Source organism: Lycorma delicatula, chromosome 12 (assembly GCF_047948215.1).
Source record: "Lycorma delicatula isolate Av1 chromosome 12, ASM4794821v1, whole genome shotgun sequence".
In the NCBI taxonomy this organism is placed as follows: Eukaryota; Metazoa; Arthropoda; class Insecta; order Hemiptera; family Fulgoridae; genus Lycorma; species Lycorma delicatula.
This window is the reverse complement of record NC_134466.1, coordinates 69,337,381-69,351,774: the sequence shown is the minus strand read 5'-3', so window position 1 is coordinate 69,351,774 and position 14,394 is coordinate 69,337,381. Positions and strand designations below refer to the sequence as shown.

At 31.2% G+C, this 14,394-nt stretch overlaps 2 protein-coding genes across 2 annotated transcripts in view; both read right to left on the bottom strand.

The window, feature by feature from the left end:
- Window positions 1-12,474, bottom strand: part of LOC142332795 (glycine dehydrogenase (decarboxylating)-like) — a 78,009-nt gene extending 65,535 nt beyond the window's left edge. The window contains exon 1 of the mRNA XM_075379411.1: window positions 12,023-12,474. The gene's annotated coding sequence lies outside the window, so the exon portion shown is untranslated. The remainder of the gene's footprint in view (window positions 1-12,022) is intronic.
- Window positions 8,724-13,522, bottom strand: LOC142332794 (uncharacterized). The gene is made up of 3 exons (XM_075379410.1): window positions 13,479-13,522; window positions 9,451-10,154; window positions 8,724-9,166 (listed from the first exon to the last, which is right to left on the bottom strand). The coding sequence occupies exons 1-3, from the start codon at window positions 13,520-13,522 to the stop codon at window positions 8,724-8,726; spliced, it is 1,191 nt and encodes a 396-aa protein (XP_075235525.1).
- Between the last annotated feature and the right edge of the window lie 872 nt (window positions 13,523-14,394).

Sequence of the window (14,394 nt, the reverse complement as noted above, 5' to 3'; positions counted from 1 at the left end):
GAAGTTCTAGTTTCCATTTCCCTAATCGCTGATTTTAAAAATGTTGCCTTTTAGGGATATTAAGAAAATCGTACAGACTTGATTTTGTACCCATACAGTTTCTAATGGCAATTACTTTACAAGCACTGGATACAGCTCAGTTGAGGCCGTGTGCTGAGCAGTGGACATTGAAAGCTGACAGAATTATTTCCTTTACATGTGCCTTCTTCTTTTTTTCCTGTTTAGCCTCCAGTAATTACCATTCAGATATTACTTCAGAGGATGATATGTTTGAGTGTAAATGAAGTGTAATCTTGTACAGTCTCAGTTTGACCATTCCTGAGATGTGTGGTTAATTGAAACCTAACCACCAAAGAACACCGATATACATGATCTAGTATTCAAATCCATATAAAAATAACTGACTTTGCTAGGACTTAAACGCTGGAACTCTCTACTTCTAAATCAGCTGATTTGGGAAGACGCATTCACCACTACACCAACCTGATGGGTTCTTGTACATGTGCATAGACTCAGTTTACTTTTTCCTGACATGGACATAGCTCTGTCATACCCTTGACCACGAATCTTATTTATGTTTACATTTAATGAATGCAACTTGCCCAGTATTACTGTTGCAATTCCTTTTCCGGTCACATCATATAATGGTACGAATTGTAGAAAGTTTTCCTTCACAGTGAAATTTTCTGTATCAACATGATGAACACACAGTTATAATTGTTGTAAGCCTGATATGTCTGACGTCTCATCAGCGAGAATAGAGAAGCAACTGGAGGCATTAAGTTCTTTCACAAGATTTCATACAATGAAGTTGTTGCACGCTTCAGTTATTTCATTCTGCATTCTAGGACTGGTGTACTGCGCATTTTCAACACTACACATCAACATATTTTTTAATACAGTATCAGTGTTGCTTCAAAAGGAAAGAAATGCCCCAAAATTGTCATCATTTTCTTCTGGTTCTTGGTCGACCTCATCCTCTATTCGTCCTCAACCACTGTGGCCTTGCCGATTGATACATTGTTTCCCATATGTTGCAGTATCTATTAGCAGATCTATAGACTTGCTCTTCCCACATGAAATTTTGGTCAGAGTACCTCCAAACTTTCATTGTGATAAAGACACTTTTCATGTTCTGCACTCGACGGCATCCTTCCAGTTGTCAAATTTCTCACTGCAAAGTTGACCTAAGGATTACTTGCCAGATCCAACACCATTTCTTGGAGCAAAAAGTGCACAAAATGTTCAAAAACTCCCTCCCTTAAATTCAGAATATACAAGTCGCTCCCAGCGGTAAAGCCATTTATTTTCGCAGCCATAGGCTACAATTTTTTTTAACATCTATTTAATTTTGTATAATAAAAATGCTTGTCCCAGTGCCGCATGCCATTATTACAACTTAGGACACACAATAATCAAATATTTTAGTCAATGATTATTTGTATACAATAGGTACTTAACATAACGTATAAAAGATAGGCACTTTATATAACATAAAATCTACGGAAGCAATCAAATATAATGAAATAAATTTAATTAAATACAACATGTCAATATGGAACTCACTGAGGTTTTTCCTTTTGTTGGAAAAAGAAACCCTGGATTTGGTTCTCAGATATTGTTCAAAACATCCAGTTTTTTTTTTCATTAAACAAGTTTTATCCTATGTAAACACCAATATCATAAGTGTGTAGTTCACTGGAACTTGAATATGTTAAAGCTTCTGTAATAAGAACAATACACTTATCACTTCTAAATGATTCAGCGGACATGTCAACATTATTGAGTGATGGTGATGTACATTCAATTCCAGCCAAGTTTTCACAGGAGGGTGTGAAATTAGTTTCAGGAAGAACGTTTACAACAGCATCATCATGTTGCAGCAGCGAAGAAATATTTGGCGATGTGAAATTTTTACTGATGTTTTAAGAACCATTACCGGCATGTAATTTTTTGCTAAAAAATTGTAAAATTGAACTTTGAGGTTGCTTAGACATATTAAAGAACACGGAACAATAATGTAAAGTTTCTATTTAAAAATATAAACTGCGAAATGCATAAAATGTTCCACAAAAAAATCTGCACTCAGACTAACAAGTGAATACTGCTCAACAATGTACAATATCTCATATATGCACTGTTGCCACTGCAGAGCTGTCCCAATAATATGTTTCACAAACAAATAGTTTATAGGTGTCACCATTATTCTATTACAATGTCGGTATTATTATTCTTGATAAGCAGCACGGGTTTGATGGTCTTTCCTCTCTTTCAGTAGACTAGTAGGGGTATATGCTTTGACACCCACCGCACCAGTGAGAACACTGGTGAGTGATGACTACTGTGTTGCACATTGAGTGATGTACTGTACATGCCGCAGCTCTCAGTACGGGGCTTAAATTATTGAAGAAGGAAGAGCGGCGGACTGGATCTTATGTCGATAGATTTTGTTACTCTGACAGTGAGAAATTAGAGGAGAGGATATGATGAATTTTTAAAAAGATACTCAAATATATATGTGTAAATTTGGAGTTGGTGTAAATTTGTGAGTTTGGGATGACTTCATCTATTTTCTTAGGAAGGATTTAGTGGTTGTGTTTAATTTTTTAGTTCATTTTATTTGTTTATTTTATGTACGGCTAACATTAAAAAGTACGTAAACCTTCAAAGGGGGGTTCAAACCTGGTAACCCCCCTTGTGTACACCCCTGGTTGCACGTATTCAGTTATGTCTCATTTAACATAACTGATCTCCTGGTTTATTTGTATATTTCGGTTTGGTTTTATAACTTCGATTTTGAGATAACAGTAAGAAAATACAGCAGTTAATTACAGTTAAAAATAGACTGATATTTTGGATTAAAACAAAATTAATTATTATTCTTCAGAAATTTTAAACTCTTGTAGAATATAAACTATTATAATAACAACATACTTTTAACTTTTAGTATGTATTTTCTTTACAATCTAGACATTATGCCAATTTTTGTATTTATATATATTTATTCTTTCTTAATTAAGTACTATTTTTTATTATTATTATTGCAGGCCAAATTCAACTTTAGAAACATTGAATGCAAATGCTGCTTCGATGTGGGTTAAAATGGTTTCAAGTTGGGTATGCCTTGCATTATATACTTGGACTCTTATTGCACCTATTGTTCTTCCTGACAGACAATTCAATTAAATGAACTAAAATTTCTTCTGATTCTGCTTCTATATATAAATATTTTAAAATAAATATGTATTGGAAATACTACTTAAGGTATGTATTATCTAATTTTTAATAAAAAGTTAGTTAAGTAATGTAATTTTAACTTTAAACTTTTGGATCCGACCTGTAATGATATGCAACAGCCCAGATGTTCTATATATATAGGTCTTATGTAAATTAAATGTAGGTGCTCATCAATGCAATGCAATGATAATCAGAAAATGGAAATGTTTGAGTTGCTAAGACAACTGCTTGTCATAAATGAGAGAATAGAATAGAGATATAGGTTAAAAAAGGGCTTTTAGAGATTAAAAATAATGAATAAAAAAATAGAAATAAGAAGCTATATGTACTGCTAACACTGAAAAATACAAAGATGCAATTGTATGTGCAGTATAGCAGATGGCAAAAAATAATTTAATTATATTTATTTGCCGCATTTTACAACATTATTACATGTACAATAAATTATAATAATATAGAAAATATATTAAAAGTAATTTCTTTGACAATGAGTTGCCAGCAAAGCAGCAGCTTGAGTGCCAGCAATGTGTATAGTTCAAGTAACAAAAAAGAAAGCTATTACCTACCTTAAAGAAAAAAAAAGAAGCTGTTGTTGATTCTGATTGTTTAGATTTAGTACAATGAAAAGAGATGATCCACTTTTATATAGTAAATCATGTAAATGGATGATGTCATAAATTAAAATTTTTTATCACTAATATAAATAATATAACTATTACATTAGCACATTTTTTTTTGTCTTCAGTCATTTGACTAGTTTGATGCAGCTCTCCAAGATTCCCTATCTAGTGCTAGTCGTTTCATTTCAGTATACCCTCTATATCCTACATCCCTAACAATTTGTTTTACATTTTCCAAATGTGGCCTGCCTACACAATTTTTTCCTTCTACCTGTCCTTCCAATATTAAAGCGACTACTCCAGGATGCCTTAGTATGTGGCCTATAAGTCTGTCTCTTCTTTTAAGTATATTTTTCCAAATGCTTCTTTCTTCATCTATTTGTCGCAATACCTCTTCATTTGTCACTTTATCCATCCATCTGATTTTTAACATTCTCCTATAGCACCGCATTTCAAAAGCTTATAATCTTTTCTTCTCAGATACTCCGATCGTCCAAGTTTTATTTCCATATAAAGCAACACTCCAAACATATACTTTCAAAAATTCTTTCCTGACATTTAAATTAATTTTTGATGTAAACAAATTATATTTCTTACTGAAGGCTCGTTTCGCTTGTGCTATTCGGCATTTTATATCGCTCCTGCTTCGTCCATCTTTAGTAATTCTACTTCCCAAATAACAAAATTCTTCTACCTCCATAATCTTTTCTCCTCTTATTTTCACATTCATCCGTCCATCTTTGTTATTTCTACTACATTTCATTACTTTTGTTTTGTTCTTGTTTATTTTCATGCGATAATTCTTGCGTAGGACTTCATCCATGCCGTTCATTGTTTCTTCTAAATCCTTTTTACTCTCGGCTAGAATTACTATATCATCAGCAAATCGTAGCGTCTTTATCTTTTCACCTTGTACTGTTACTCCGAATCTAAATTGTTCTTTAACATCATTAACTGCTAGTTCCATGTAAAGATTAAAAAGTAACGAAGATAGGGAAAATCCTTGTCAGACTCCCTTCCTTATTACGGCTTCTTTCTTATGTTCTTCAATTGTTACTGTTGCTGTTTGGTTTCTGTACATGTTAGCAATTGTTCTTTTATCTCTGTATTTTAACCCTAATTTTTTTAAAATGCTGAACATTTTATTCCAGTCTACGTTATCGAATGCCTTTTCTAGGTCTATAAATGCCAAGTATGTTGGTTTGTTTTTCTTTAATCTTCCGTCTACTATTAATCTGAGGCCTAAAATTGCTTCCTTTGATCCTATAATTTTCCCGATACCAAATTGGTCTTCTCCTAACACTTCTTCCACTCTCCTCTCAATTCTTCTGTATAGAATTCTAGTTAAGATTTTTGGTGCATGACATTAGCACAAATGTGTAAAATTAATGTTATCTCTGTAAATATATCTGGCTTGCAAGGAGTTAATTATTATAGCTTTGAGAAAATATTGTTACATTTAACCCATTCTACAATTTATTTAATAAAAATATTGGTAATTTATAGGTGAATGAAAATTCCTAAATATTTAACAATTTTTGACTCTAAAGAGGGACATCCTAACCCTGGTAGGGGAAGACGCCTTGTGACAATCCCGGTCCCCTTGTTACCCCACTCTCTCTGTTCCTAGTCCTAATGGGGGTTTCCTGAGGTCATTTTTTAGATACTCTAAACTTGATAACCCAACACAGTTACCAATTAGTCTTCTGTCAGGGTGTGACAGATGCATTTCCTTGGCAGACATTTCCATCAGTGTATTTACACAACCTACTGTCACCTTCGTATGGCCCCTTCCAACCACAACCACCTATCTTAACTTACAACCGTCAACTATCAAATTAACCGATTCACAAAAGCATGATCCCTATACCTTCCTGTTACATTAGAGGTTTCACACAAAAATGCTTCCTATATGTAATTTGAATTACCCTAAGCACTCAGATCATTACTTGATCATAATATAATTGGTGCTCAGTCACAAGGATAATAATATCCGTAATACCAGAAATAACAAGGACCACCTCTTGAGAGACATCGTTATCTGCGGTTGGTGACTATAGACACCAATCACAGATAATGATAGGAGATGCTGGGCTCACAACAAAAAATTCCTGTAACACTTATACCTCATTCGATGAGAGCATACAGCATTATAGCTTTGCATATACCCTTATGTAGAACACACATGGTTCTGAAATTAAGCCCCCCAACCGGAGTGAACTACTCTCTGAACACCGAAGGAAGTAAAACAAGCCTTTTTGGCAGCATATTTTCAAGCAGTGCTGCTTGAATTGAAGATTCTTATCAAGGATAACACATAGCTACTTCAGCGGTGGGACATAACAAATTTGATGACCTGCTACTGATGCACGAGGTTGTCTTGTAATAGCAAGTCTGCCGTTGAGCAACATCATTGTTATTTTCTCTGGGTTAACCACAATCTTATGTTGCAAACTACATAAATAGAGTATCTTGTGAGCCTGGGTTGCCCTGAATTAGATATCATTTTTTGAATTGCCTTTAACCAGCAAGCCCATCATCCACATACATAATGACATGGCATCCCATGGGTAACCTCAACCACATCAAAGATTGAATTCAACAACCTAGAGCAGACGTCCTAAAACACTACCCTGTGGAATATTAAAAGGACACATGTGTGATATCTGTTTGGATGAATAAATGTATTGAATAATTTCTCTTGCACAGGTGGATGAATGGATTTTTATTGGGATTGGGAGAAATGTCATGAATTCACTTTTCTTGTAATTTTGAGTGAATTATAAAGTTGAATTATAAGTTAAATTCATTTTCACCAGATGGCAGTAGGCATGATCTTTTACAGACTGTTGATTTGTTTGTAAATGCTCATTGACTAAGAGTAGTTTTAACATTTGATTAATTTTATAATATATATGACTGTTATTAATAAATTACTCTTTAACTCTGTATGTTTTTTATAAGACTAGTCGCAGAGGTTTTTGAGTATATTTAATAAAAGAATTATCTTATTTCTAGAATTGCTTTTATGAAATTTCTTTTCTTTTACAGGTACTTACCTTATTTCTGGATCAAAAGTTTATGCGTGTTGTATACCATATATTATAATTTATCATCTCTTATTCATTTATATTTTAATGTAATAAATAATATAACATAATAAATGTAATAAATATGTATTACATAGTTTTTTATATGATTCTTTTGACAAATTTTTTATTGACATAGTATTGCTTATTTTAATTGTATTTTAACTTCATGTTATTATTTTCGTTGTTGCAAACTTTTCCAAACCACTTTTGAATTTTATTCCAGTTATGTTTTCTATTTTCCAGTAATATAAATTTTTTTTAATAACAATTTTCTTCTGTGATAAAAATTTATACTTAAATGCCAACCATCAGTATAACCATACAGATGTAAAAGAAGTATTAATTTACCCTAATATTAATAAATTTTACTTTTAAAAATTAAGTTTTTAACATTCATAAATTACTGGGTTTTAATTATTATTATTTTTTATTATAAAAAAATTTTCATTAAATGTTTAAAAACTAACCAATTATATATATATATATATTTTTTTTTTTTTTTTTTTTTTTTATTATTATTGAATATAGAGATTGTTGGGTTACATAACTGAAATTTGGATTTTTTATTTATTTTTTTTACATTACATATTTTTTATTTTATTCATTAATTAAAAAAAATATATAAAAATAATTATAAATATTATGTATCTTTTAATAATAAAATTTAGTTGTAAAATTGGTTTTAAAAATTTTATGATAAATATTTCCTTACTTGATATTTCTCACTTTCTGCTCGTAATCATTATATTATTATCAATATTTTAACACTTAACAAATTGCAACCATTTTCTCTGTTTACCAAAGAATTATGTAAATATAATGTGGACATCTACACCATTTTTATCTGTAGATTAACGGATACTGGCATATAATGTTCAAAAACTATACTTCACAAGGAGTACTTGACCATTTAGTATTATTATCTTTTATTTATGAATAATAAATTTGCCCAAGCCCCAAAAGTTTTTATACAGAAATTTGCTGTTATCAAATATAGATTTAGTAATTAAAAAGAGATATTTGTGTAATATTTGTATGAAGTAGAGCGCTTCATAAGACCGTGAAACTTGGATTTTTGGAAGCAGATGAATAAAGAACGGGGACTATTCTGATCTGAATTATAGATTAGACATACTATGAATTAAAAGAGAGAAAACTGACTGTTGATTATTTGAAGTTTGAATGATTATAGACGAATATATATTAAGTTTATGCCTTATTTATTGATTGAATTACATTTTGTATAGAAACACTTTTGATTAAATTCTGGTAATCTTATTTGTCGTAATTGCATTTTAGTTTAATAATAACACATTGAATATATTTAGTAATATTAATGTAAATAATAAATTGAATAGATGAATACATTGTGTATAACCGTACTATTGCATATCATCATATCTTTTGTGTCTACAATTGAGTCAGCTGAGCGGCGAGAAAAAGAATTATGACAATTAAAACTGCCATTACAATATTTTTAAATAAAAACAAAATATGACATTAAAACTTAACATGACCGCCTGCCAAAATCGGCGGATTTTGAATTTAAACTTTTGATATTGAATATAAACATAAAAAATTAAAATATAAAGAAAATTCATAATATAATGTAATGTAATACAAATATGATACAATTTTGAACAAAATATAATTTTGACAAATAATACAAATATTAGGTAGTATCATAACACTTAATAGGATATACATAAGTAATAAGTATAACAAAATGAATACATATAAAAAGAACATTGAATAAAAACTGTTAAGATTTTAATTAATTATCTGATAAGGGTAGCAGACACAATTTATGTATTGGTCTACGAAATACACCATTTGATGTACGAGTGGCAACAACTCTAACTAAATTATCAGAACCCATGAAAGCATGAGTAGCAATTCCAGATTTCCAAAATAATGGAGAAGTATTGTCATCACAAATTAAAACTAAATCGCCCTCACAAAGATTTCTATTAGGAAAACGCCATTTATTGCGTTGTTGCAGTTGATGCAAATAATCTTTAGACCATCTTTTCCAAATAACTTGAATAAATTTCTGCAATAATTGCCACCTACCTAAACGATTTTCTGGAGTTTCAGAAAAGTCTGGGTCAGGAAATGAAGTAAGAGGAGAACCGATTAAGAAATGGCCAGGAGTAAGTGGTTCAGGATCTTTAAGGTCAGTAGAAATAGCAAAAAGTGGGTGAGAATTAAGACATGCTTCAATTTGAGTTAAAATTGTACAAAATTCCTCGAAGGTAGGAATGGTTTGTCCAACGACATGGCGAAGATGAAATTTAACAGTCTTGATTCCGCTTTCCCACAAGCCACCAAAGTGTGGCGAGGAAAGTGGAATAAATGACCATTTGAAATTTTGAGAATTTGAGAAAGATTGAATAGCCGAATTGAAGTCCTTTGATTTAAAAATTGAAACAATTCATAAAGAGTGTTCCTAGCACAACGAAAGTTAGTAGCGTTATCTGAATACATTTGATTACAAATACCCCTGCGAGCAATAAATTGTTTTAAGGCAGCAACGAAGGATTCAGTTGTTAAATCTGAAACAGGTTCTAAATGAATAGCCTTAGTAACTAAGCAAATAAAAAGCGCAATACAGGCCTTTGAAAGAATTTTAGATTTTTGCCCGCCATGACGAATCATATTAGGGCCACCAAAGTCAATAGCGCAACTAGAAAAGGCTCGCGAAGGAGTTATTCTAGAAGAGGGTAATTGACCAAGTTGCTGAGATTGGTTATCAGCATTAAAACGAAAACATTTTAGGCATTTTCTAACTATAGAATGAATAGCTATTTTTGCATTCACAATCCAAAATCTATGACAAAGAGAACTGTGAGTTAATTGGAGTCCAGCATGTAAAAGACGTAAATGTTCACTGTGGTTGATTAACCTTGTTATGTTTGCATGAGGATGTAGTATTAACTGATGTTTTTTATCGAAAGACAAATTAGAATGTTCCAGTCTACCTCCTACACGAAGTGAACCTTTATAGTCTAAAAATGGATCTAGCGAACTGAGTTTACTTTGTTTCGAAATGAAACGTTGGTTTTGAAGATCATTAATTTCAGATTTAAAATATGCTAACTGAGATTGATGAATGAAAAATTCAAGAGTGAATTCTAATTCATTTGAAGACAATGCATCAAATTTTCTATCGTTAGTAGACTTATGCTTAATATTTTGAATAAATCTAAAACAATAAGTAAAGACACGAATTAGTTTAGACAGCGAAGAGAATTTCTCAGTATAATCAGTAATATTAGAAGTCAAAAGAGATAACCTGAACAGTTTGACGACCACCATAATACAAAATTAATTAATTTTTTCGGAAGACATCCCTTAGAGAGTATCTCGGCAGGATTCGAAGGTGATTCAATATGATGCCACTTCGCATTAAAAGTCAACTGTTGAATTTCTGAAATTGATTGGCTACAAACACTTTCCAATTGGTGGATTGACCATGAATCCAATGGAGTGCAATCATGGAATCAGAATATAAATGAATTTCATTGATTCTTTCATTTAAAGCTAATGTAACTTGATTAAGTAAACGTGATAAGAGCAAACAAGCACAGAGTTCAAGTCTTGAAAGAGTCATTTGTTTTAAAGGGGCAACTCGTGATTTGGAACAATAAATTACGTGAAACCTTATCATTACAGTAAGTAATTCTAACATATATACAACATCCGAAACCGTTAAGAGATGCATCTGCAAATCCATGGAGTTGAAAGGATTTGATGCTACTATCAATGTTTAATCTTACACATCTGTCAACATTTATAGAACTAACTAAACTTAATTGATTGTATAAAATTTGCCACTGCGATAGTAAATTATCAGGTAAAGTATCATCCCAATTGCACTTGACTAGACAAAGGTTTTGCATAAGAATATAATGGGTCCAATAAGACCTAATGGATCATAGATACCAGAAATAATTGATAAAATATGTCTTTTAGTGAATATTTTAACTTCCCTTTGATTGACTTCATAAGTTAATTTATCTAAGTAATTATTCCATAATATACATAAAGTACGTATGTTTTCATTTTTATTTAATGATATATATGTGGATTTAATAGTACAGTATCATCAGTGGAGAAAACAATATTTTGACAGTTGGAGAACCACTTATGAAGGAGAAAGCCATACTGTTTTAATAAGTTACATACATCAGTTTTTAACTGCTTAATTTCATGTACACTATCAGCTCCTGTAATAAGGTCATTGTTGGGTAAAGTTAACAAAAATAAAAGAACACACAGCTCGTATTTGCCAAAAGAAATTGCACTTTAATTGGAAAGAAAACAACTGAACTTATGATAAATCATAACCTTAAAAAATTAAAAGAAATTATGAAATAAACACTTTCTATATAAGAAATATCAACTGAAATCAGCATATCAGTAATGATATTAAATGAGAAAATACATGAATATACATTTTTCAAATACACATTTTGAAAATCTACAATTTAACAAAGCCTGAAAACAAGAGAACATAAAACAGCTTATTTACAATTATATACTTAGAAAAACATAACATCAATAAACATAGTATGACTGGAAAACTATTGCATTACTGACATATGCTGTAATATTGAAAAATTAGCAATGAACAAATGTCATTAACTTAGACAAATAAACTACAGTAAATCTTGTTATTGGCACTGGCCTTTTCTGAATTATGAACATCATCAAACTTAACATTAAATAATTAAAACATGTAATTCTAGTTTAGTATAGAAAAAAGGCCACGATAATATTCCAGTATAAAAAAAGTTAATTACAATAATCAAATTGAAATAACTGAGCATAGAGTTCAACTTAGAAAATAAGTTTTCTTGAAAACAAGAAATTACAAAGTCCAAAAACATAAATTCACATCAGGAGTAATTTTCTTTAGATTAATTTAAGAGAAGTAATATGAATTCAGTGCGTGAATAGATAAGAATTAATCTCGGCGATTAACAAGTTAAATTAGATTAAATGATGGCGTTAATTGCAATAAACATTTCAAGTAAAAAATTTACGAAATTAAAGTGCACATATACATACAGTTTATCGTTGGTGTAGTCTGTAACAGAGGTAACAATTTGTGATTAGAAGTTGAATAATTACGTAGCACCTCAGATTTGTAGTAATGAGTTTGGAGAGATTCTGCATCGATGAAAATGTAATCAGCAGCTGGAGAAGATTCGGCGTCGATAGAGTTGGCTGGTTTGTAGTAATTGAACCACTTTCAACAGAGACGTTATCTATTGAATTTGAAAATTAACTTATAGAAGAAACGAGGCAAAAACGAACATAGAAATTTGTAAAATCACAAAACACTGACGAGTAGAACAAGAGAATATTTTGACAGAGAAATACCACAACATTTATGAGAGTATGAAAACTATGAAAGTATTAACATTAAGCGAGAGAGAAAGAACCGCAAGCTGGTCCCTGCCTGGGGACCAGCCTGTACATCCAAACAACATGCAAAACTGAACTGGAAAGAACAAAGCTGGTGAGAAGTAGGGGAAGCGAACAAAGCAATGGACAGAAGAGTGTGAGTGAAGAAATGACATCAGGGCAGACAAAGAGAAATAGACTTCTAGGAACTATGACAATATTGAAATTGGTTGAGAATAAAAAACACTTAAGAATAATATATATATTAAGACTAAACAGCAATAAATAATGCATGATAGAAATAAGCTGACACCAATATGATGATGCAACAGTAAGTCAAACTGGAGCCTAGAGAAATTGATATCGAAAACAAACCCAAACAACCTATTTTAAAAATACACGTATGATAAGCCTTACAAAATGCAAAATAAATTTACCAAGCCTGTAATAATTACAAGACTCAACCATAACCTTGAATTCATTGAACTAAACAACGAGTAGCTAAAAATGAGGCACTCGTACCATAAGTTACTGTTCTTAAGGCATAATGCTTTAAGTCTTGTTCAGGGTTTTCACGCCACAGTATTCTTTGTAAATTACTGTCCTTCTGAGTAACTAGAATCTGTCTGTACATTTTTGTGATATTAGATGTGATAACTTAATTATGGATTCTAAATCTTAAAATGATTGAAAATAAGTCTTGTTGGACCGTATCATTTAGAGATAGACCATTGCTGGATTTGGCTGAGCCGTCAAACACAACTCTTAGTTTGGTTGTTAAGCTTGTTTCCTTGAAAACAGCGTGATGAGGTAGATAAAAAAACTTCTGAGTAGATATCAATAAATCCTTTGAATTAAGTTCAGACATATGACTTAGCTCTATATATTCATTAATAAAATTAGAGTATCCCTTCTTAAAACTGGGGTCTTGAATAAGCTTACGTTCTAAAGACAAAAAACTATTTCTGGGGTTATTGAATCACCAATTTTGATGTTATCTGATTTACGAGGTAACGTTAAATCTACCATCCTTATTTCTAATTGTATTTTCTATGAAATTCCTTTCACATATTGATTTATCATGAGAGGTTTGTTTGACTAAAATAGGTTCTTCTACCTGCCAGACTCTACTTCATCATCACCATGGGCGCTTGTAGGCATATAGACGTTAACAATCGTTGTCGGTTTAGGTTTTGATTTTATCCTTATTACAACGATTCTATCACTATGCGTTTTAAAATACTCTACTCTCTTCCCTATCTTCTTGTTCATTATGAACCCTACTCCTGCCTGCCCATTATTTGAAGCTGAGTTAATTAATCTAAAATCACCTCACCAAAAGTCGCCTTCCTCTTCCCACCGAACCTCACTAATTCCTACTACATCTACATTTATCCTATCCGTTTTTTTTTTTAAATTTTCTAGCCTACCAACTTTTTTAAACTTCTAACATTCCACGCTCCGACTCTTTCATTAAGTTTGAATAAATAATAGTTAATTTAATACAGTATAAATAAGATAATAATTGAGATAAATAAAATTAACAAATAATAATAAATAAATAAAAATACAAATATAAAATAGAAATAAAAATAATCGACGCTTAGAAATTAAATTAAATAATCTGTAAATTAATTGACAACGGACTGCTTTCAGCCTATAAAATTTAGCTGTTTTTTGAATTGTGATTTTTTAACGCGTGAAGCGCTTCATTAAAAATAAAGAACACAGTGATGGGAGAGAGAGTTGGGTGCACGCAGCCGCTCGGCGCATTTCGCGGTCATCTCCGCGCTAATAGCACCTAAAATAAAATTGTGAGCACACACAAAAAAAAATAAACAAACCGACGTACCAAGCGTTTTTATTGGAAAGTTTAATTCATCGTCAATAAATAAGGAAGGTATTCTAGTTTATTTTAAATTCATTGTTCATTTATCATTTATATGTGTCAAAAATATATTATTTCTTTAAACAAAATTTATTCGATTAAAATTTAAAGATCATCTCAGTGTCACAAATGGTAGTTTTCTTAC

Coding starts and splice junctions, on each gene's coding strand:
- LOC142332794 (XM_075379410.1), bottom strand. CDS start 13,522: ATGCCTACAAGCGCCCATGGTGATGATGAAGTAGAGTCTGGCAG. Junction 10,155..13,478: donor GATGAAGTAGAGTCTGGCAG/GTAGAAGAACCT, acceptor TTATTGTTTTAG/ATTTATTCAAAATATTAAGC. Junction 9,167..9,450: donor ACAATTTATTGCTCGCAGGG/GTATTTGTAATC, acceptor CTCAAATTGAAG/CATGTCTTAATTCTCACCCA.